Source organism: Lissotriton helveticus, chromosome 9, assembly GCF_964261635.1.
Source record: "Lissotriton helveticus chromosome 9, aLisHel1.1, whole genome shotgun sequence".
Lineage (NCBI taxonomy): Eukaryota > Metazoa > Chordata > Amphibia > Caudata > Salamandridae > Lissotriton > Lissotriton helveticus.
The window spans coordinates 869,900,322-869,925,797 of NC_136070.1; the positions used below are offsets into that span (position 1 = coordinate 869,900,322).

General features: G+C 50.3%; 1 protein-coding gene across 1 annotated transcript in view; it reads left to right on the forward strand.

The window, feature by feature from the left end:
* LOC144781934 (WD repeat-containing protein 62-like) overlaps positions 1-25,476 on the forward strand; it is a 636,677-nt gene that overhangs the window by 437,010 nt on the left and 174,191 nt on the right. The window contains exon 24 of the mRNA XM_078661021.1: positions 5,323-5,426. Within this exon, the coding sequence (XP_078517147.1) occupies positions 5,323-5,426 (104 nt within the window). The remainder of the gene's footprint in view (positions 1-5,322; positions 5,427-25,476) is intronic.

Below are 25,476 nucleotides of genomic sequence, written 5' to 3' on the forward strand. Positions count from 1 at the left end.
GTCGGCGCGCCCGCTGCGCGGACGAGGCACTCCCTGAGGGGTACCTGATGGTCAGGCTAGACCGGGCCTTGGGGGGCATCCTCTTTTTATTTCCCACAGCCAGTCAGCCTCAGGAGCACTAGACCGCTAACCGCCCCCCGGCGCACCGGAAGTGGCTGCCTCTACCTTCCTCGCCCTCCGCGCAATGGTGCTAGTCACCGCGTCGGACCAGGGCGGGAAGGAGGGATGACAAGTACAGCCCCCGGTGTGCGGACTCTAATCAGGTACATCAGTGACGGAGTGATAGTGCTAATCAAATTACAGCGGGAAGCCTAAATCGCTATCCCGCAATCAGGCCAACACACGTTTTAAAAGCAATTAAAACTATTTTATAATTCAGTAAAAACGCACAGTAGCGCCAAGCACAGTAGCTAAGGGCTCTGCCACTGCCCACTCACCACAGCGCGGCCCCGTCTCTGGTGCCTTTTTATGTCCCGCAGCCAGTCAGCCTCAGGAACACTAGACTGCTAACCAGCCCCCCGCGCACCGGAAGTGGCTGCCTCTCCCTTCCTCGCCCTCCGCGCAACGGTGCTAGTCACAGCGTCGGACCGGTGCGGGAAGGAGGGATGACAAGAACAGCCCCCGGTGTGCGGCCTCTAATCAGGTACGTCAGTGACGGAGTGATAGCGCTAATCAAATTACAGCGGGAAGCCTAAATCGCTATCCCGCAATCAGGCCAACACACGTTTTAAAAGCAATTAAAAGTATTTTATAATTCAGTAAAAAGGCACAGTAGAGCCAAGCACAGTAGCTAAGGGCCCTGGCACTGCCCACTCACCACTCAATATCCTTTTAGATCCACTTAGGGATGGTACATCCACCTCACCTGACACCATACCCCAAGCTCGTACAGCCCTGTTTGCGCTGTGTGAAGTCTTGGCTTTTTTAGATGTACTAGCTGTACCCTGCCACGCCTTGCTGTGGCTCACTCTGGTTAAATGGAAGAGAAAGAAAAGAGTAAGCGCACGTTTCTAATATGTTTAATTTCACAATGCGTGTGGGCACACAATATGTTTTTGTGACTATTGTCACGTGTATATATAAACACGCACTAATGTTGCAAAGTGAACCAACTCCTCCCCTCTCCCTCCGCCCATTTCCCGGTCTGCCATCCTGACACCAACTGTTAATCCTAATATATGTAGACTATTGTCTCTATGCGTCCTTTCTTAATGTTACAAAGTGAACCAACTCCTCCCCCCTCCCTCCACCCACTTCCCGGTCTGCCATCCTGACACCAACTGTCCATCCTAATATATGTAGACTATTGTCTCTATGCGTCCCTTGTAGTTGTTGCGCTGCAACCAAATCGATAGGGTCAGTTCGGCCTTTCAATTAAAAACACGCACGTATTGGACACACGCGTATTCGAATCCAACGTTATGTATATATAAATACGCGCTAATGTTGCAAAGTGAACCAACTCCTCCCCCCTCCCTCCACCCACTTCCCGGTCTGCCATCTGACACCAACTGTCCATCCTAATATATGTAGGCTATTGTCTCTATGCGTCCTTTCTTAATGTTGCAAAGTGAACCAACTCCTCCCCCCTCCCTCCACCCACTTCCCGGTCTGCCATCCTGACACCAACTGTCCATCCTAATATATGCAGACTATTGTCTCTAGACGTCCCTTGTAGTTTTTGCGCAGCAACCAAATCGATAGGGTCTAGTCGGCTTTCGATTAAAAACACGCGCGTTTTGGACACGCGCTTATTCTAATCCCACGTTGTGTATATATAAACACGCGCCTAATCGAATCCAACGTTGTGTCAAAATTTCAAATCAATCAGTGAAGAACTTTCGGAGATTTAAGATTTTGAACAAAAGAACATTGACATTTTCTTGTGTCTGTTAGGGCTTTCGATTAAAAACACACGCGTATTCTACACACGCGTATTGGAAGCCAACGTTGTGTATAAAAACACCCTCCTATTTGAAAGCAATCGGTGAAGAACTTTCGGAGATTTGCGATTTTAAACAAACGAACATTTACATTTTTATTTACATAGAAGGAAGATGGAGTCACTGCCGCCAGGGCGAGTGGGTCTACACACAATTTTCCGCTCCGCACCACACCTGGACGAGGCTAGACTACTGGCTGGTGACCCCTTCAGTAGCTCCCTGGTTTAAGGCAACCCTACATCTGCCTAGGACCCTCTCGGATCATTTGCCTGTGATCTTGCCCCTCCGAATTCCCAGACCCGAGGGCAGTGGCGATTCCCTGGTCAGGCTTTACTCAATAGCCTATTCAATGACGAGCTTCGTGAAGCAGTAATCTAATATTTCGACATTAACACTGGATCGTTCTCAACATGGGCAACACTGGGAAGTAGCCGTAGTGTGGTCAGAGAAAGCAATGCTGTCGCATTTCTTGTGGACCCTTTTTCTAAGGACAATATTTGTAGTGCTATAGAAGCCATTAACGGCTCCACAGCTCCTGGACTAGTCGGGCTCACGGGCGATTTTTACAAAGCATACAAGGAAATACTTGCCCCACACTTATACAATGAAGCTCTTGAAAGCCAGATTCTTTCTCACACTTTGCGTGAGGCTGTGATTATACTGTTGCCAAAACCAGGCAAAAATCCGTCCTTGTGTGGCTCCTACAGTCCCTTGTCTTTGTTGAATCCAGATTACAAAATCCTCGCCAAAATGATAGCACTACGCCTAGACTTGTTACTTGACCGGATAATATCGCCTGTACAGTCCGGCTTCGTGCGCCACCAGTCCACAGCATTAAACTTTCGAACTCTCTTTGCCACCATCAATAGGATTGACCCACAAACCCCTGCTGTAGCAGTGCTTGTAGCAGTGCTTTTAGACACCTAAAAGTATTTTGTTTTCTTGGAATGGTCCTTTTTTTTTTTTTAGCTGTTATGGGGAAGATGGGCATGCCGAGGGGCAATATTTTACTCACTGCCCAACTTTAAATCTCTTCCACGGTCCAACTTAGATTGAATGGCATGCCCCCCCCCCCCCACCAATTTAAATTGTCGCAGGGCACAAGGCAGGGCTGCCGGCTGTCGCATCACCTTGGACCCTCTGGTCAGACACCTGCAGGAGAAACATTTGCATTGCGGCCTACAGTTCACAAAGGGGCCTTTATCAATATCTTTATATGTTGCAGACGATGTTGTCCTGTACGTGCGTAGGCCACAAGAAAATCTAGAACATCTATTGGAGAAATTAAACGTTTTGGCGGCTTATCTGGTTTGGCCATAGACTGGAGTAAGCCCAAGATTTTCCCACTGACAGTTAGTACAACTAAATGGGATTGTGAATTCCCTCTGTCATGGTACGAGAGGGCACCACAACATACCTAGGGTTCCATTTGCACACAGAGGCTGAACAGGTGATTCAACTAAATTATGGACCAGCTGTTTACGCCCTGGAGCAACAAGTGGAACGTTGGATCCAGCCACCTCTTTCATTAGCTGGCAGGGTGGCGCTAATCAAAACAATAGTACTCCCTAGATCCTTGTATTTATTTCAAAATATACCCATCCCACTCCCTAACAAATTCTTTCTCACATTGCGCTTGCATGGGGTGGGAAACACTCTAGGGGACGTTTTGACCCTTACATAGGCGAAAGGTGGCTTAGGGGTCCTTAATTTTCATATCTATTACTTGGCCGCGCAGTGTAGGTTTGCATATTCATGGTACCACCCAGATGCACAAATCCCCTACTCTAAGCTTTAATCCGACCTGGTTACCCCGGGTCCATTGAACACTATCCTACCAAAGATGTTCCCCAGAGACCCTGTTGACATACAAATGGTCTCTGTGACCAGCTGGGCCTTGCATAAGCTGGCGACAGTTACCAGGGGATGCAAGTTATACTGATCTGCTATCCCACTCGTAAATAATCCATGGGTGCTGATCACTGAAGAAAATATCATCCATCAGATACTCATTGCATACATTCGGGGACCTATTCACAAGTGGGCAGGTATTTCATGACGCAGACATGACGCAGAGGATGACAGGTTCCTTGACGCTTCCTTTATGGATAAATTTACACTCAATAGACTGGGCTGCGCACTTCGTGTGCTATTGCCTGAATTTCCACTGGAACTGGATTCCTTTCTGCCACCGACAACATTGATCACCAGAGCACAGGGGGACCATTTAGTTTCCAAATTGCGTAAAACCTTTATGCTCCAATTTCCTGCTAAAAGACACTAGAATCCGATTGATTTGGGAACGGGATCTAGGACACCCTATAGATGACACACAATGGGCTTTCTGCTGCTCACAAATTAAGGAAGTCTCATTGAAAAGCAGACACAAGTTTATTTATTTATTTATAAAGTTTTATATAGCTGGGGCATTTCAAGTTTTTGTGGAGTGCTTACATGTCTCCAGCGAAACTACATACTATCAACCATTCCAAACCACACACATGCCCCAAGTGCGGGGCACCACATGCAGACTTCACCCACATGACCTGCAATTGCAAAAAAATTACTGACTACTGGAGGGGGGGTATATGCTGCATTGTGTAAAATGACTCACCTAGATCTGCTGCCCACGCCACAAGTTGCCCTCTTGGGCTATGTTTCGGAACATCCCCCAACAGCTACGTCGATACAAGCAATAACCTTATTATTAGCGAAAAGGGAAATAGCTGTGGCCTGGGGGATCAAGCGCATCCCCACTGTCAAGGCATGGTTAAGCAGCCTGATTTACAGCAACACTAACAGTGATATGTTTTCTTCTACATTGCCGGTGACCTCCAGACCCAAAGACATATGGGAGCACCTGAAAGCCTATCTGCTCGAAATTGCTCAGTCCTCTCCATCACAAACTCTATCTGGAATAGTCCCCACTGGGGTAGGTTGAGGTATCACTTGTCATATTAAACTGCGATCGCTCAGTTCCTCACCTATGTGCAGTACTGGCATTCCAATGTAACAGAGATCTTGTTGAATATGGAGTCGCCGTTCAACCTGGACTGTGGTAAAGTGTCAATTGTCTGCTATGTCGATTTTTTATTTCTTGCATCGAAGTGTTGCTATGTGATCTTGGATCTATAGAACGTTATTATTGGAAATGGTAAATAACGTTTTTTTTAAAAACGTTATATTGGTATACAAATAGTATTTCACAGTTTGTCTTGCATTGAATTTTCAGATTGTTATTGAGGTGCGATTTGCCTGAGGGAACACATTGTTGTTGAGCAATTTCTATTTTTTGCAACTTTAACAGCCTTGGTAATAATTGTAAATCTGTGATTTGGCCCATAAAAAATAAAAAGGGATGTATGTTTATATATTTCAGTGGTTATCATGTTCTTCTGGCTCATTCAAAAGACGTTGGTGATGAGAACGGAGATGCTTGTGTACCTGACAGTCAGACACCAAATGTGGATCACCTGTACCAAGGTAAATTGAACGGTCCTATTTTGTACTTCATTATCTTTTATTAGTTTTAAAGCACAAAATACAGTTGCAACACTAGAGGTTTCCTCAGTATCAGAGAATCTAATAAAGGCTTGTAAAGGTAGTAGCAACAGAACAACTGCCTAATGAAATCCCTGCAGTAAAAATCTGACTTTTTCTTACAGCCTTCTTGAATTTTCTTTTCATTATTTTATTTGTGTGAACTTGCATATCTGATAGAGACATCTAGCCGCAGATTCCTTGTCTTAGAATCACCAGACTGGTTCCGTAATGTTTCCCAGCATTACCTCTGCGCGTTGGTAGAGGGCGTCTCGGGAATGCGATGTCAATGGAGTCCATATAAACCCTTCCCCGACGCTCTGTCAGATCCTACTTTTCTGCACTAGTAATTGCATATCTGCACTGCAGTTCCTCCGGCTGTTTTTTAGCCTACTTGACTTTTTTTGTTGACGAAGCAGTGCACCCTTTTCTAACTTGTTTTACATGACCTCAAGAGTAAAGTCTTGTGAATCCTGTGGACTATAAATGTACTCAGTCAGACAACAACTCTTTTCGCTCTGAAGGAGTGCTCAGCAAACTCAGATATCCTGCCCAGCATTAGACAAAAAAGTGAATTACATGACCTCAAGAGTAAAGTCTTGTGAATCCTGTGGACTATAAATGTACTCAGTCAGACAACAACTCTTTTCGCTCTGAAGGAATGCTCCGCAAACTCAGATATCCTGCCCAGCATTAGGCAAAAAAGTGAATTCCATCAGCCCACCCCTTTGGCGGAGCCTCGTCATCTGGAAGACACAGGAGTAAAGTCCATGCAGCCCATGTTGCTCGTAGGCTAACAGAATTGGATACTGGACTAACAACTCCGGATTGAACTCAGCCAAGGTGCTTTGCAGAATATGTGGGTGCTGATGATGTGCAGTGCTAAAGAAAACGTGAAAAGTTAACAAGCATTTGCAATGCAATAGGTCTCGCATTAATTAAGTTTGAGCTATTAGCATTGCTAAATATTGCAACACCAATTGCAACAAAAGTCTTTAAATTGTAGGCCAAAAAAATGTGAATCTATTTTTGTAGCGATGATGGCATGCTGCGCTTTAGATGAATATGTTTAAAAGTAAAGTGCGCCATACTGCGATTGCTACAATAGTTAATTGTGGATGCGTTAACAATTGATGTGTGCACTCATGGCTGGTGGTGTGTGTGTGCCTGTAGAAATTATGCACTGATGGATGGTGGTGTGTGTGCCTGGTGGAAGTGTGCACTGCCGGCTGGTGGTGTGTGTGCCTGGCGGAAGCGTGCACTGACGGCTGGTGGTGTGTGTGCCTTGTGAAAGCGTGCAATGACGGCTGGTGGTGTGTACCTGGTGAAAGCGTGCACTGACGGCTGGTGGTGTGTGTGTGTGCCTGGTGAAAGCGTGCACTGATGGCTGGTGGTGTGTGTGTGTGTGTGCCTGGAGAAAGCGTGCACTGATGGCTGGTGGTGTGTGTGTGCCTGGTGAAAGCGTGCACTGATGGCTGGTGGTGTGTGTGTGCCTGGTGAAAGCGTGCACTGACGGCTGGGGGTGTGTGTGTGTGCCTGGTGAAAGTGTGCACTGACGGCTGGTGGTGTTTGTGCCCTGTGAAAGCATGTCCTGACGACTGATTGTGTCTGGTGAAAGTATGCACTGACATTGTGGTTGTGTGTGTGTGGTTGTGTGTGTGTGGTTGTGTGTGTGTGGTTGTGTGTGTGTGGTTGTGTGTGTGTGGTTGTGTGTGTGTGTGGTTGTGTGTGTGGTTGTGTGTGTGGTTGTGTGTTTGTGGTTGTGTGTGTGGTTGCGTGTGGTTGTGGGTGTGTGTGTGTGTGGCTGTGGGTGTGTGTGTGGTTGTGGGGTTATGGGTGTGGTTGTGGGTATGGGTGTGGTTGTGTGTATGTGTGGTGGTTGTGTGTGTGTGGTTGTGTGTGTGTGTGGTGGTTGTGTGTGTGTGTGGTGGTTGTGTGTGTGTGGTTGTGTGTGTGTGGTTGTGTGTGTGTGGTTGTGTGTGTGGTTGTGTGTGTGGTTGTGTGTGTGGTTGTGTGGTGGTTGCGTGTGGTTGTGTGTGTGTGGGTGTGGGTGTGGGTGTGTGTGTGGTTGTGTGGTTATGGGTGTGGTTGTGGGTATGGGTGTGGTTGTGTGTATGTGTGGTGGTTGTGTGGTTGTGTGTGTGTGTGTGTGTGTGTGTGTGTGTGTGTGTGTGGTTGTTTAAAGACTGTGATTCGCCCTTAGGGAGACCAGGTCAAACATCAGAGCCCCTACACTCAAAGCATGGTTGCCCTGTGCTAGTCAAACAACAAGTTTTTAAAGCGTTGTCATTCTCATTAAAGTTTAGTTTAGGTTTTGGACACACAAACGGATGGCTGCAATTACTTGCACAGAGAATTTGCACACAAAAAAAAACAATAAGTCTCGCCTGTGGGACCTTATACTCGGCCTTAGATGGCTGTCCGAGGGGTGATGTTGTGACTCTGGACCTGCTGGCCCCCCTCTCTGAGGAGGGGTTTGATTTACTGAGCCAAAAAATCAAATCTGGTTCCCCAATGGACCTGCTCAAACCGGCCCAGTTTAAGAGCATGCAGGCCTTATGTCGCACACCTATGCTAGCCCTTATCAACTTGTCACTGTCCTCAGGAACCGTGCCCACTAGTTGGAAGCAAGCGGTAGTAACACCCATTCTAAAAAAGCCCTCCCTAGATCCGGTCAAACCAGAGAACTATCGCCCTATCTCACTGCTGCCGTGGGCCGCCAAAGTCACCGAGGCCCACGTGAATGGGATCCTGGCTGACCATCTCGCCAAAGCTAACATCTTGGATCCCACCCAAAACGGATTTCGTACAGGTCACAGCACGGAGACTGCATTGTTGTTTATGACTGAACATCTGCGCTCCATGTTGGACAGCGGACGAACAGCGGCACTCTTGTTATTAGATCTGAGTGCCGCGTTCGATACGGTGTCTCACGAGATCCTGTCGCGGCGGTTAGAGGAAGTTGGCGTTAGGGGATCCGCTCTTTGTTGGTTCCACTCATTCCTCTCAGATAGATCATTCCAGGTTGCAATTCCTCCCGGGAAATCCACCTCCTACCCGCTCACACTGGGGGTCCCACAGGGATCATCGTTGAGCCCCACCCTATTTAATATCTACGTTAGACCGCTGGCTGATGTAGTCAAACGCTGGGGCCTGACAATGGTCTCCTATGCGGATGACACACAGCTGGCGGTCACGTTAAGTGGGGACTCAGCTGTGGAGGCCCTCAAGTTTTGCGAGGGGCTTCGTGCGGTGGCCAATTGGATGAATCAGAACTGTCTCCAATTGAACCTTATGAAGACAGAGGTCATGGTGTTTGGCAAGCAACCTGGATGGTGGAATGATCACTGGTGGCCTCCCGAGCTAGGAATGATCCCTTCTCCTGCCATGGAGATAAAAAACCTCGGAGTCTGGCTGGATCCCACCCTGAGTTTTACTTGCCACACCGAGAGGGTGGCCGCCACTTGTTTTGGTGTCATCAGAGGCATCAGGCCGGTATTGAAATTTTTCGATGCCCCCACCAGACAGCTTGTGGTTCAGGCCTCAGTGCTATCCAGGATAGATTATGCCAGTGCTCTGCTAGCAGGAACCAATCAGGCGGAACTTAAGCGGCTGCAGCGAGTACAGAATGCCGCTGCAAGAGCGGTGGTCGGACTGCCTAGGAGATGTTCGGTCTCAAGAACACTGCAGGCGCTCCACTGGCTTCCAGTAGCTAGGAGGATCGAGTTTAAGGTACTCTGTCTGGCTTTTAAAATTTTAAAAGGCACAGCCCCACCCATATTGATGAATCTACTGACCCCATATGTTCCCTCCCGACCCTTGAGATCGATGGGTCAGAATCGGTCTGTGGTCCCACGTTTCCTGTTGAGTAGGACTGGCGGCCGCTCTTTTCGAGTGGTAGCCGCTAAACTCTCGAACTCTCTTCCTGCGGAAATTCGAGCACTGGAAGATCTACTCCAGTTCAGACGTGCTATTAAAACAGTACTTTTTAATAAAAATTTCTGATTTGGCAGCTATTTGCAATGTTGTGTTTACCTTTCTGGGCGCCAGGACGCCCCTTTGCTGGGGCAGCTGTGCGCGGTATAAAAGCAATTAACATAACATAACATAACATAAGTGTTTAGCCATGCAACAGTTGATGTTGTTGCACGAAGGATATTGTGCTGGATAACTAAACACTTATAATGTCCCAAAGGCGAGACTTATTGGCTATACCAATGCTTGTTATTCAAAGAACCGATGCCGGCATCTGAACGCTTACCAAGCTAATTAAGGAATGTATTTGCTACGTGTTGTATGTACTGGCAGGCGCGTCCCACAGAGCACGTTCCCAGCTCCAGTGAGGTTGGCAGCTGAAGCGGGTGTGCAGTTTGTGCCAAGAGGTACTCTGCGCCAGTCTTTTGAGCGCTGGCTGCGTGAGGGAGTGTTGTCAGGCTGGGCTGCTCAGCCCCTCCCCACCTTCCTACACAGTACCACCCCGCATTCTGAAAGGGAAACAAGTTTTTGGAGCCAGCCGGCAGGGTGAGGGAGTTGTTAATTAGTGGCTGGAAGTCGGGCTGTTTCTCCATGTGCGTTGTCTTCAAGCTTTGATCAGTTAGGTGGCAAATTGACATGCAATGTAACTATGGCAACCGGCAGCTCTCCCGGCCTGTGCTTTAAGCCCGGGACAAGAAAGGGCAGTTGTTGAATAAGAGGTTTTGTCTGAGTGTTCGTGTTAAGATACCATTTTATATTGGTGGTGCATTCTCATTAAAAGTAAAATTATATCAACATGCACGTGTCTGCTTTAACGCTGCCCAAGCGTATACAAGTCCAAATATACATTTATGAAGGTACCGGAAATGAAGACAAAAACCATGTCAGTGCACTGTACCAAGGACTATAAAAAATGCGTCCGTGCTTGTCCTCCGCCGCCCAAAGAATGTGATTGAGTAGGCCCGAAAGAATACGTTTGCGAAGTCATAAATAGATACATTGATACTCCCCTAAGAGAAACTTATTCTGCTTCCTGCCTGTAGGTGTCGGTGTTGGGCTGTGTATGATATCAGAGGATCTCACAAAGCTTGGGAAATTCAGCTCTTGGTAGGTAATTCACACCCCCTTGCTAATAGGTGCCAACTTGACCAGAGCTGGACTTTAAAATATTAAACTGCACGGGAAGCAGTCTGGACCGCATGTGTACGCCTTTTCATATGCGTGTACACCAGTTCGTGTTTCTGAAATGGCATTGGCACGTGAATGTGCACCCTTGTTTCTGCGAGTGTCTTGGTGTTTAGTTTGACAATGTTTCTAACTTGTGTTTAAGACTGTGGTCAGTTCATACCTAATCCGTTATTGTGGATTTACAAAGTCTTTCCAATGTGGAACACTATCCAGAAAACCAAGCTCCGAAAAGCAAAAAACTAAATATAAGTGTGTTCACAGCATCACAGGCTGTGTGTCAGAGAGTCCACTGCAGCTTTGCTAGTATGAGCGCCACACACAAACAAGCTGGTTAGCCTTCAAGGAGACAACAACATTAAAACAGTGGAGAAAAAGGAGCAAAAGAAAGAGGAAAAACGCAAAAGGGGGTAAAAAAACGAAATGTCAAATGATGAAATGAAAGTGGAAAAGGCATGGGGTTTGGTAAAAAGTAATTAAGGAGACCGGATTTGTTTAACTCTGGAGGAAAAATAAGCCAGGCTAAAATAAATGCTGACCATTTCAGAAAAATACTAGACACTCAAGCTAACTGAGGTTGTGAGGAAGCACAATCTAGGTTTCAAGGTGATACTTTCAAAGAGTCACATCAGCCTCGGAGAAGGTAAAAAGCGATTACTGGACCAGAATGGGCAATGTCGTACATAAAATGTTATATCCGACAGCTTACTAATCCGTTGGGTGTAAATAAATAAATAAAGTTACAGTGAGACCACGCTACAGAGAGGCATCAGTGAGCCGATGCAGGATCTGCCGTAATTTGCACGTGCTCCCAGTGTCTGATATGTGGACTGGTGACTCCTCTCACAGCTGAATCTTAGACCCCATAGAAGTCTGCTCATGAAACAGATCAAGTATAGTGGTACCCACCTTAACACACATTGGCCACAAAGGTCAGACAATATTCAGCAATTTGTACAGCATCTTGAGATGGGCTATCCAAGTCCCCGTAAGAAGATATTGGCATTTCTTGTAAATAACTTTATTGCTCCTTATTAAGGCAATATAAGGAACAGGGAGCAAGAACACAGCACAAACAAGCACAAACCATAAGTATAAAAAAAAAAGCGGCCGGGAAATGCTCTCGGCATTGTGGGGGCGGGGGGCGCATTCCTTTGAAGTGTGAAGCAGGGGCGGGGGAGTGGATCCCTTTGAAGTGAAGCTCTCGGCATTGCTGTGGTGGGTCTGATGCAATGATGCGAGGCAGGCGGCTCGGAGAGCAAATGGAAAGCGCGTGCACGGGCACATGCACTCGGCGCAATCCGCCTGGTTTAGCTTTCGTGGATCCAACTCTATAAGTCTCGACATCTGCAATGCGCAAGCGCATTGGCAGAGGTTGAGGCCTAAAAATGACTATAAGGGCGAAAAATATGTTTATTGGAGATCGTCCGAATGTCATAGATAAAAACAACCTGATAGTGTGAAACAAATATACTATCTCATGGCAATAGGTGAGGTCGACATGTTTCAGCCGCTATGGCACAGTTGCCCGGCTTTCTTCAGGACCTAGTTGATGAAAAAATGCTACTGAAAAAATTACAATTCCAAATGTGAGAAAACATATCAGTATTTCAATCAATGTTTGAAAGAGAAATGAGCATGTAAGTGGTCCAAGACCACCCTACCGAAACCAGATTGTGTGTTTGTGTAGGTATGCACTCTTCTTTCCTAATGTAAAACAAAGAGAAGAGAAGTTAAACTGAGAGAATGGGGAGCAGAACAATCTGAGCAAAAAGAGATTGTCTAAAGGTCAGTTCTAAACATCACAGACAATACCTGCCCTATACGTGGCTTCATGCACAAATATTGTGCTTTAAACAATATTAAAGGAAAACTTAATAAGATTACTCACCCAACTTCCTGTGGGAGTATGCCTCACCTCACCCGGCAACTGCTCGGTGGTTGAGGCCCCGCTCTATTTGTAAGAAAAACAGGGGAACAAAAATGATGTAATCATACAACATGGTCCCTTGCTTAAACTGTTATATCAAAAAATATTTCTATAAAACCTAAATCAAATATAAGATCTGAACGCTCTAACACTATGCTGAAGTGCAGGTAGGCCCCCTAAGATGCTGTGTGTAACTAAATAACAGGGGGAGATTCTTATTTTACTTAATAAGAAGAAATGGTCAGTGTTAGTTGATGTATGTGGCCATTCTTCAAAAATATATATAGTTAAAGAAATCTATTCAAGTGTAAAAAGCTAGATTTCAAGATGGAAATACTGTTATAGCTTCTTTCTAGTAGGTATAACCTACAAATGGTACCTAATCCTGGATAGAAGCCTCACAAGAAGATGGTAAAGTACAGGAGTAGATACAGAAAGAAGAGCGCCTCCTTACCTGTCCGTCGGTACCCCCTGTCTGGCTCCGAGCCGAAGGGAAGGTAGCCGACGGCAGGAAATAGGCTCTTTTTATAGTGTCATTCGCTCGTATGTACAAATCGCGCGCATGTGCTCTCGGCACTAAACATGGTGCTGCGCATGCACGTTTGGAGAGAATGGTGAAATCGCGCGTGATTACTAAAAGGCTATTCTATGCGCAACGGCATGTGTCAGAGAAACACGCTCGTGTGTACAAATTGCGCGCATGCGCCCTCCGCACTGTAGAACGTGCTGCGCATGCTCGTTTAAAGAGAACAGCACTATTCTCTTTAAACGCGCATGCTGAGCGGCTTTGCACCTACTTGCATGAGACTCTTTTGTTGGTTCATCACTTCCTTGTGGCCCCCTTGGTCCAGTGCACTTAATCATCCTGGCAGCGGCACTTTAATGCTACAGCAGTGAAGATATGCATGGGCTGTATGCTGTGCCCCTGATGTGACTGGACTAAACCCATTGCGCTGACTTGGCTGGCATGGCCCATCTGTAAGACCTGCTAGGTTGCAAGAGACACTCCTCCAAAGTATATGCCTTCCCGTAGAACAGCTTGAGTTCCATGAACCTGCCCCTGCCCCCCGAACCAGTATCTTGGACTCCTGCCTGCAGTAAGTGTTATCCCACTGGGTCCGACTGCCGGTGCTACTGTGAATCACAATAAGTGAGTTGGACCCCTCTGCCATGCTCTGAGTGACAATCTGAGTCACTGTGGACATGGGTAAAGACAGACATGCACGACCACCAGCCTCTGGAACCCGCATAGATCAATATGCCTCATAGTGTGGTAACACTGGAGCAACCTCTCAGAAAAAATCCCACTGCCTGAAGGTGACCTTGCTACCATAGTCCAAGCCAGCCACTCCTCCCAAGCTTTTGTAGAAACCAAAATATGAGTGGTATGTGTTGATAGGGCACTCTCACTGCAAGATCTACGTAGCACCATGGCGAGGACCTTAAGGCCGAATCCTGCATATCCACAGTTGAGGACGATGTTACTACACTGAAGGCACACGTCTCCTAGTTATTATAGTACTCTATTGAACTCCACCGTCAGGCAGAAGATGCAGAAAACCGCTCCTCATGTAACAATCTGAGCTTCATAGGCATTGCCGAGGCAGCAGAACCTACGCAGGCGGTGACATTCATGGAAACTTGGATAAGATCCTGGATGTCTGCAGGCCGTTTCTCTTCCTGGTTCGTTCTTGAGTGGGCACACCGGGCTCTGACACTGAAACCACTGCCTGGAGGCCATCACAGGCCAACGATTATTCGCATCCTCAATTTCAGAGAAAGAGATTCCGTCCTGCAGGAGGCTCGCTCCCATCTAGGCCTATCCTACCAAGGCAATAAAGTGCTTATATTTCTGGACTATGCCAGAGAGGTATGATCACAGCGTTGTTCCCTCGCCGCAGTCAAGTAGGAGCTCCCTATGTAGGTTTAGGGACAGCCGGGGTGGTTTAGACCCTTAGCCTATACCCTTCTCTTTCTTTTTTTTTTTCTACGATTGGAAGGGGATGTTCCTGTATAAGGATTTCCCTTTTTTATCATTGGTATCACAACACTGTTGCTATATGCGTCTTATAGTATCAGTCACCAGATAGAATGACCCTTTTTCGTTCAGCTCTTTTGGTGTTGGTGACTAGTTTTCTTTCTTGAGATTCTACATTTTTTTTTACCCTACCCATAGGTGGGGTTTTTCGATTCACCCTGCTGTTGGACTCTCGCTCTTCTCCCAAACTCCCCCCCCCCCCCCCCTCTGTCCCTCTTTCCAGAGAAAGAGAGATTTAGTTCCTTTTCATGTCATATTGATCTCTTGGGCATATTGCCCTTTGTTTTTTTAAATAACCGTGGAATCATACGGGATGTCCGGTGTGTATGAACTGTACCCTGAAGCGGAGTGTGGGCGATCCTCCTGAGACTGAAAAATGACTTCGCAACTGGAGGCCTAGGAGTGTGTTGCGGCGGTAAGATGGCAGCCTCTGTGCTGTGACGTGAGGCCAGAGCAGATAGAGCCCTGCGGGCGAGCTGTGCCCCCCTCCCCCCCCTGCTGGTGCTGTGGTGACTGAGGCTGGTGAGACGGGGGCTTCGGGACAGTGGCATACCGGCTGTGCATGGCCGCGGTGAGTGTGTGAGCTCCTGTTGGCCTTGGAACCAGTGAGCAGCGAGAGGCGGTGTACGAAACTGCACTGGTCTGAGGCCTTAACTCTGCATGCCGGCACGGGTGGAACGGGGCTGTGGCACCTTGCCTGGCGCGACTAATGCTGGCGTGAGGGGGACTCCTGAACCAACACTGCGATGAGCCGGTGCGGACGAATGTGAGCTGCGTAACCCTCCTCCTCTCTGAGTGTCATGATCTGAGGCCTGGGCACGGGAGAAGAGCTTGCGGCTAGCACTGCTGGTGCTGTGGATGCTGCTGCAGGGACAGGAGGAGCACCCTGCTGCCTGAAGACCTCATTAGCGGTGAGGTGTGGGGGGATATAAATGAACTTCTGCTGCTGGCCTGCCAAAACACTGGGATTGGACAGTGCCCTAGTAAATTGTGGCCTGGACTGGCATTAGCAGGGGAGGAATTGTTGCCTGACAATCCTCACAATCAGTGGCATAGCTGTGCTGGGACAGAGTGGTTGTTAGTGCTAGGTGCATCGGGCTATTTGATTTCGGGCACCACACGCAAGACGCTGAGAAGGCGCTGATAGTCCCGATCCCTCTCCCAAAAACAGGCGCATAAATTAGGACTGGACCCCAGAGGCAAGTGGAGAAGACAGGGTGCTCGGAATGATGCTCTGCCATAATTGAGGGACAGCTGGAGCATGGCGCCTTGTGTGAAGGCCTACCTGAAACCCAGTGAAGACAACTGCCTGCTGTTCGGCCGGGAGTCCAGATTGAAGAAAAGTAGGTGAGGAGGATTGCAGGGCCTGGGGTTCGTATGGGCCTATATTGGGGCGCTGAGCTGCATTTCATTGGTGCGTGGTGGCAGAAGAAATGGTGCAGTAGATCAGTGATGGGGAAGACGGATAAGCAGCAAACACAGCTTGTGTTTGCGGCCCGCAAGCCCTCCAGATCGCAGCAGCGAGACCAATCAGACTCGGATCAGGGCCCCCAGAGATGGGGTCATCAGTACTAGAGGCGATGTTGGTGGCCATGCAAAGCAGTCTGCAATCAATTGATGGCAAGATTGATGTGCCTAATATGCGAATGGATCAATTTGCAACGCAACTGGACAAGCAGGGCGCCCGCCTGGGGGAGGCGGAGCAGCGCATATCGGCAGTGGAGGACAGCATACAAGCAGTGACGACCAAGAGTTTAAATATGAAAAGGTGCTGGTTGTAATCCAGGCCAAAAAAGAGGACTTGGAGGCGAGATCAAGGTGGAATTACCTCCGCATTTTGGGTCTGCGTGAGTCCACCAACACGGGCAAAATGGAGGTCTATGTCGATACCATGTTGAAGGAGGTGTTCGGGCCGGAAAAAGTATCTGCGGTCATGCTGGTTGAACGTGCACACTGGTCATTGGCACCGCCTCCAGTTCGTGGGGCCCCGCCATGCCAGGTGATTGCCCAGCTTTTAAACTATTGTGACAGAGATACTGTGCTGTACCTTGCAAGAGAGAAATAAAAGGTAACATACAAGGGAGATGTTATTGTATTTTACCCGGATTTTACTGTCGCAGTGATGGCCGCTAGGCAGGAATACCTTGCAGTGAAGAAGAAGCTGCAGGCCGAGAACATTACGTATGCCATGTTATATCCTGCCTGGCTGCGTATTGAAGTAGGAGGCAAACAGAAGATTTTTACAACTCCTAAGAGTGCCATGGAGTATGTGAAATCCTTAAAGCGCAGCAGGAAAAGTCCAGAGAATTCGCATTCTGATGAGGAGTGAGGTGTCGGGAGGTTTATGACATTTTTCACTCTTGTTTTCCTTGAATATGCGGTTTGGTCTGAAGGAAGGATGATGATGCTATAATGTAGAGAGGTATGATGGCTTTTTCATCTGTTTCATTTATTGGGTGGATCTGTGGGATGCAGGCCACCTCCCAGGTATTTGGGAGGGGACGGTCAGGCACTGGTGACACCCCCGATGGGAGAACCCAGACTGCATTTGTTTGTGCACAGTTGTTGTGCATACACTGTTTTGAGGGCTGAGATTGTCTTTGGCATGTTGGGATGGTTGAAGTGGGTGGGGGGTGGTATGTTTGGGGTTTGTTTTTTGTTGTTGTTGTACAGAATACATGTATGTGCATCTAAAGGACTGCCTCTGATTGTTTATGCAAGTGCAGAACATCAATGGCACACATGTGAGGGGTGATTAAATTACTGACATGGAACGTCCGAGGTCTGATAATCCCCGAAAAATTAGACGTGTATTGGCATACCTGACTAGGCATGCGGTCCAAGTGGCCTCGCTAAAAGAAACGCACCTAGCAAAGCATAATGAGCAGAATGTGGGGAAGCGTTGGTCTGTTGTCAGAGTGGCCTCATCTTATTGTTCGTACTCTCGTGGGGGACCTGCTTTGGGTAAAAAAAAAGGGCACCCCATTTCAACTCCTTAGTACTGATTTGAATGAACAGGGTAGATTCTTGTTGGTGCAGTGTATCATGGGGGTCAAAGGTGGTGGGATTAATACATATGGGCCTAATGTTGATCCTGCCTTTTACAGAGAGGTTTGGAGGCGGCTGGAGCTGGTCCCCCTGCTCGGGTTGTCTGGGGTGGGGATTCTAATATATACCTGGATCCGGGGATAGATAGATCTGCCTCCACGGACTGGCACGGAAAACAGGTGGCACGCATGGTGCGTGAGATGATGCATGTAGAGGGGCTAGTGGACATATGGAGGATGCGACATCCGACTGTACAGGAGGGTACATTTGTCTCATATGTTCATCGCTCCTGGTCCCGATTAGATTATTACTTGTGAGTGCAAGGGTGGTGAAAGTGGAACATATGGCCAGAACACTGTATGACCATGCTCCAGTTATGCTGCAACTGGCAGTACCGACATATACTAGGCCTCCATTCCAGTGGTGTCTACAGCCGACGTCCCTGCTAGATAGTGGGTTTTGTGCTACTAGAGGGACGGCCATTTGCAATTTTTTCAGGATAATAAGGGCTCGGTTGGGAAGGCAGGCACGCTCTGGGAGGCCTTCTAGGTGACTATACGAGGTGAATGCATTGGTGTGCAGGCGGACGTCCTGGGGTCTCTGCACAGTAGTTTGGCAGATATAGAGCGCAAGGTCTTGAGAGGCAATATAAAGTATGACCGGTGCCTGATATCCTTGTGCAGATGAGCGATTTAACTTTGGAGCATGCTGAAACTGCAGACCAGGAAGTGTGCATTATGTCCACGCGATGGATTGCCAGAGCGTATGGAGAGGGTGGCAGGGCGGAACGAGCACTTGCTACGAAGATATCTGACCATAAAGAGCAGGGTCACATAGTTGAGGTATTAGTACCGAAATATATGACGCAGGACATATTGTCAGTATTCGCCAAGTACTATAGGGATTTGTATGCGAGGCAGCCTTGGGCTACAGAGCTGGGAATAGCGGATTATCTGGATGACATGGCATTGGGATGGCTGTCACTGGGGCAAAGAGAGTACCTACTTCAACCCTTGACAGTGGAGGACGTTAAGGAAACCATACAAAAATTGCCAAATGGTAAAGCTGCAGGCACAGCTGGGCTGCCGGGCAAATTTTATGAAGCATATGTGGACCTGCTGGCACTGCAGCTGGTTGAAGTGTAGTCAGAGGCTTATGAGAACGGGTCTTTGCCGCCCACGCTGCTGGAGGCCCTGATAGTTATGCTATTAAAGCCTGAGAAGGACGCTAAGCACTGTGAGTCATATCAACCACTTTCAGTTATGAACATAGATGTGAAAATACTTGCGAAAATAATAGCAATGCGACTGCAGCCGCTGGTGCCCACACTGGTGCTCCCTGACCAGTCGGGTTTGTGCAAGAACGATCCACGACACCTAACCTGAGGGTTACAAATGGGGGTGGGGTCGCACACTACTCACACACCGGCGGTGTCGCCCCTAAGGACTCTGGTCAATGTAGTAAAGTGTTTGCGATGCATCATCTTTCGATCTTCGGCTATCTTCGCTGTCTTCGCCATCCCTGGACACGTGTTTCGGGGTATCACCCCTCGTCAGCAGGGATAGGCCGTGTACTGGGGTTGCCGATGGCTGCCAATATCTGCCAGGTATAGTACCACTCAGGCGCGTAGGTGCGGGATCCCAGGCTCGTCAGCCCACTGCTCACGGGAGCTTTAAAGTTACAAATGGGGGTGGGGTCGCACACTACTCACACACCGGCGGTGTCGCCCCTAAGGACTCTGGTCAATGTAGTAAAGTGTTTGCGATGCATCATCTTTCGATCTTCGGCTATCTTCGCTGTCTTCGCCATCCCTGGACACGTGTTTCGGGGTATCACCCCTCGTCAGCAGGGATAGGCCGTGTACTGGGGTTGCCGATGGCTGCCAATATCTGCCAGGTATAGTACCACTCAGGCGCGTAGGTGCGGGATCCCAGGCTCGTCAGCCCACTGCTCACGGGAGCTTTAAAGTTACAAATGGGGGTGGGGTCGCACACTACTCACACACCGGCGGTGTCGCCCCTAAGGAGTCTGGTCAACGTAGTAAAGTGTTTGCGATGCATCATCTTTCGATCTTCGGCTATCTTCGCTGTCTGCGCCATCCTTGGACACGTGTTTCGGGGTATCACCCCTCGTCAGCAGGGATAGGCCGTGTACTGGGGTTGCCGATAGCTGCCAATATCTGCCAGGTATAGTACCACTCAGGCGCGTAGGTGCGGGATCCCAGGCTCGTCAGCCCACTGCTCACGGGAGCTTTAAAGTTAGGCATTTGACTCTTATACAGTGGGGATACATGTTAACAGTGCTGGGTCACATAGGGCTCCCCCCTCCATTTGTGAAATGGATACGTCTGCTATATGCAGAGCCGACGGCGAGAATCAGTGTCAATAAGTTTGTATCTGAAAGAAACACGTTAGATTCCTTACCTTAGAATATCCCCAGGCGTCAAACTGGATCCGGAAAGTTTTCGTCAGCAGTACCGCTGCGCGTCGATAGGCGTCGTCTGCGGCTCTGCGTCGGTCGTCGGCGTCGTGATCGCCGGGATGACTTCGTCAAAGTACTTAGACGCCACCCTCGCGCGCTGACGTTAGTTCTTCTTTTTTCCGTGACAGCAAGCGCAGATCCAGGAAGAGCTAGTACCCTTAGTCACTTTTTGACTAACTTTTTGGTCTTTTTGACTATCCATTTCGAGTCGACTTCGACTCCTGGTGCCGGTAGGGATGCCCGGTTTCAAGCCGTGTGATGCCTGTCACCGACTGATGTCGGTTATTGACCCCCACCTCCGGTGTCTCTACTGTTTAGGGGCCGACCACAACGACAAGTCGTGCCCCGACTGCCGGGCCTTGACTTTGAAAGCTAGGAGGGAGCGGTCCCGTAAGCTTCTCAAGCTCCGGTAGTCGGCTCTGCGCCGCGCGAGGTCCTGGTCGCGGAGCCAGTCGAGGTCCTGGTCGCGGAGCCAGTCGAGGTCCTGGTCGCGGAGCCAGTCGAGGTCCTGGTCGCGGAGCCAGTCGAGGTCCTGGTCGCGGAGCCAGTCGAGGTCCTGGTCGCGGAGCCAGTCGAGGTCCTGGTCGCGGAGCCAGTCGAGGTCCTGGTCGCGGAGCCAGTCGAGGTCCTGGTCGCGGAGCCAGTCGAGGGACCGGTCGCGGAGCCAGTCGAGGGACCGGTCGCGGAGCCAGTCGAGGGACCGGTCGCGGAGCCAGTCGAGGGACCGGTCGCGGAGCCAGCCGAGGGACCGGTCGCGGAGCCGCAGCCATCACCGCTCGTCGGGCTCCAAGTCCTCGCACTCTGGTAAGTCGAGGCATGGCAAAAGGAAGTCGGAGTGGCGACATCGCTCTTCTGACTCCCCTCGCCGGTCGCGCGACTCGGGCGAGTGTTCGGGTGGCACCAGCCGCGCGGCTCCGCCGGAGTCGCGTCCAGCTTCACACCCTCCGGTCCCTGGGCTTAATGTGACTCCGGGCGAGATTTGAGATTTCCTCGTGGCCATGAGGTCTCTTTCTGCTGTCAAGGCCTGCCGGTGCACCTTCGGGCTCGTGGGTCTGACTGGGGGTCCTAGCGTGCCGACGGCTTTGGCCCCGGGCGTCGTCGGCGACTTCGGTCCCGGCGCCGCAGGACCCCCCGGGATCCAGGCCTGGATCCCGGTCGACGCCAGTTGACCTCACGACTCCTCCGCTGGCGCGACCCCTATGGTGCCACTCCCTGCGCCGTCCTCGGAGAATGCCGCCCCTGGTTTCAGCCCCAGTCCGGGTCCACCGTCGGAGCGGCGCCGCTCGGCTCCGTCTCCGATGAGTGAGCCCTTCACCTACGACCCGGCTCCGTCCTTTATGCCTGTTTATCAGGACACGGATGAAGGGGAGGACTGGGAGGGGTCTTAGGGCCCTCTGGCACAGCAGTGCCAGTTAAGTCAGGAATGGGGAGATGAACTGGGGGATGCCAGTGGTCTTGACACAACGCCTGACACTGGTTTTCTCTCTCCTCCTTCCGTGGCTACGCAGGAGGGGGCTACGTATGCTGTGGTGTTGCGCAGGGCGGCCAAGGCCTTGGCACTTGAGCTCCCTGCGGCGGCCGTGAGGACTAATGTCCTCACTGAGGTGCTTCAACCGCCAGTAAGCTCTTCGGAGCCTCTTCTGCCGTTCAATGAGGCCCTCACCGATGTTCTGATGGGCACTTGGTCCAGGCCCTCCACAGTGCCCCCTGTGGATCGGAACGTGGCCCGCCACCACCGTCTGGCTCCGGGCGACCCCTGCTTTCTGTCCACCCACCCCACCTCGAGAGTCTGGTTATCCAGGCCTCCACGTCCCAGACCGCATTCCCGACCGCTTCCCCGGATCGGGAATCCAAAAGGCTTGATCAGTTTGGGAAGAAACTGTTCTCCTCAGTCAGCTTAGGATTGCGGTCCATTAACATCGCATGCCCTTTGGGCTATTACACCCACTCTCTGTGGTATACGGTGGCGGACGTGCTCCCCAGTGTCCGGAGGAGCCCCAGACACAGCTCGCCCAGGCTCTTGCTGAGGGGCGGGATGCAGAACACACTCATGGACATGCCCTTTGATGGCCGTCTCCTGTTTGGCGACAAAGCAGACAGTGCGCTTGAGCGTTTCAAGGACTCCAGGGCTACGGCCAAGTCCTTGGACCTGTCGGGCTAGCGCCAGCAGACTTCTACTTTTTGTCCCTTTCGTGGCCAAGGAAGGAGTGCCCCCACACGTTCGTCCAGCCACAGACCGCAGAACCAACCTCAATGCGGTTGCGGACGTGGTGGCTGCCATGGCGGCGCAGGGGAACAGAGGCCGGGTCAGTCCACATCTGCTCCCGCAGCATCCGCCTCAAAGCCTTCTCAGTCCGACACTTCAGCCCCATTCAACGCCATTGGGAGGCAGGGTGCGCCATCACCCCCTCCACTGGCATACCATCACTTCGGACAGGTGGGTGCTGCAAATCGTCCGAAAGGGCTACTCCCTCCCCTTCGAGGCAACCCCTCCAGCCATGCCACCGCAGTACCACCGCATGTCGAGGGATCACTTGCGACTTCTGCTTGAGGAAGTTACGGCCCTCTTGGCCAAGCGGGCCATCGAGCGCTTTCCTGGGCCAGAAGTAGGACGTGGGTGTTATTCCCACTACTTCCTGGTTCCCTAGAAGGGCAAAGGGGGGTCTGCGCCCTTTCTTGGACCTCAGGAGCGTCAACGGCTTCCTCCGGAAGGACAAGTTCAAGATGCTGACTTTAGCTCAGGTCCTGGCTGCCCTGGACCCTGGAGACTGGATGGTAGCGTTGGACTTGCAGGACACTTATTTCCATATCCTCGTCCTGCCGGCCCACCGGCGCTACCTGCAGTTCACGGTAGGACACGAGCACTTTGTTTACCGTGCTCCCCTTGGGCCTCACCAGTGCCCCTCGGGTGTTCACGAAAGTGATGGCTGTGGTCGCAGCTCTTCTGCGAAGATCAGGGGTTCCAGTCTTCCCCTATCTCGACGACTGGTTGTTGAAGGCGGGCTCGCCCCAGACAGTCGTCTCTCACCTCCATACTACGGCCGATCTCCTGCACTCGTTGGGTTTCTCCATCAACATGCCGAAGTCACACCTGAGTCCCTCTCAAAAGCTCCTCTTCATCGTAGCGGTTCTGGACTCTGCACAGTTTCGGTTTATCTTCCAGAGCAGTGGGTTCGGGATATTCAGGCTCGGGATATTCAGGCTCTGATCCCGATCTTTCAGCCTTTATCCAGAGTTTCGGTCAGGCTGACTCTACGGCTTCTGGGGTTGATGGCCTCCTGCATCCTGCTGGTACATCACGCCAGGTGGCGGATGCGGGCTCTGCAGTGGGACCTGAAGTTCCTGTGGGCACAGTATCAGGGCAACCTGTCCTACCACGTCCTGATCTCGGAGGGCACTGCGAGTCCGTTGCAGTGGTGGCTCATGGACCGCGATTGTGTCAGTGGCAAATCCCTCTCACTTCCCCAACCGGAGCACACAGTGCAGGTGTTCACGGACAACACTACCGTCATGTGGTACTGTAACAAACAGGGTGGGGTGGGGTTGTGGACCCTTTGTCAGGAGGCTCTGCGCCTCTGGACATGGCTGGAACACCAGGGCATCACCTTGGTGGTTCAACACCTGGCAGGTTCCCTGAACGCCAGGGCGGACGAACTCAGCCGCTGGTGCATGATGGATCACGAATGGCGTCTGAACTAGAGTGTGGCCCAAGTCCCTTTCAGCAGTGGGGAGAGCCTTGGTTAGATCTATTCGCCAGCGAAGAGAACGCGCAATGTCATCAGTTCTGCGCGTTGGGATTTCCAAGGCGGCACTCGCTCAGAGACCCTTTTCATCGTGAGTGGAGCTGCGGTCTGTTGTACGCCTTTCCGCCTATACCACTTCTGCCCAGAGTGCTGAAGAAGATCAGGCACGACCGGGCCCAAGTCATCCTTTTGTCTCTGGATTGGGCACGAAGGTACTGGTATGCCGAGCTACTCAGTATGTCAATCGATCCCCCGGTTTGTGTGCCTCTTCAGGAGGACCTTCTGTCGCAGCAGCAGGGGACGGTCCTCCACCCGAACCTGTCCAGCCTCCACCTACATGCGTGGAGATTGAGCAGCGACAGTTGAGGCCATTTGACTTGCCTCCTGAAGTCTGTGATGTGATTCTGGCAGCCAGGTGTCCCTCCACAAAAACGGTATACGCCTGCAGGTGGAACAAATTTATGGCATGGTGCACAGCAAAGGCTGTGGATCCACTCTCTGCCCTCTTTCAGAGGTTCTTCTCTTTCTTCTTTCTCTTGCCCAGCAGGGCTCTGCTCTGGGCACTCTCAAAGGCTATCTCTCGGCCATTTGAGCCTTCATGAGGCTTCCTGATCAGCCTTCTCTTTTTATGTCCCCTGTTGTGAATAGATTCTTGAAGGGCATCACACACATGTTCCCTCCTGTTCCTTTCGTGATGCCTCAGTGGGACTTGAACTTGGTTCTTACTTATCTGATGTGCGCTCCCTTTGAGCCACTTCATAATTGCCATCTCCGTCTTCTGACTCTCAAAACTGCTTTCCTGGTCGCCATCATCTCTGCCAGAAGAGTGAGTGAGCTCCAGGCACTTTCATCTAAGCCTCCTTTCCTCTCTGTCCATCCGGACAAAGTTGTTCTGAGGACTTATCCTTCTTTCCTGCCCAAGGTGGTTACTGCCTTTCAGATCGGGCAGTCCATCACCTTGCCCACCTTCTTTCCGCCTCCCTCGAAAGAGGAAGAGCGGCTCCACCATCTGGACCCAAAACGTACGCTTACTTTTTACCTAGACCGCACACAGCAGTTCCGGGTGGACGACCAACTCTTTGTTGGCTACGTGGGCGCTAAGAAGGGACGGGCGGTGCACAAGCGGACCATCACTTGGTGGGTCGTTTTGTGCATCAAGGTCTGTTATTCCTTGGCTAAGAAGGAGCCTCCTATGGGGCTACGAGTCGATTCCACTCGGGCCACGGCGGCTACTACTGCCTTGGGTCGGGGAGTCCCCTGGCAGGACATCTGTCAGGCAGCTACGTGGGCCTCGCTGCACACGTTTGCCAAGCAGTACTGCCTGGACAGCCAAGTCTGGAGAGATGGCTTTTTTGGCCGTTCCGTTCTCCAGGACTTTCTGGTGTGATCTTAGTTTACAGACCCACCACCGGGGTTGGTATTGCTGGGGTATCTATTCTAATGTAAGGAATCGAACACTAACGTGTTTCTTTCAGATGCACAAATTACTTACCTTCGGTAACAATATATCTGGAAGAAACATTAGTTAGTGTTAGATTCCTTACCGGCCCACCCATCCTTCCCGTTCTGCGAACCGATATCTAGGGTTAAGGT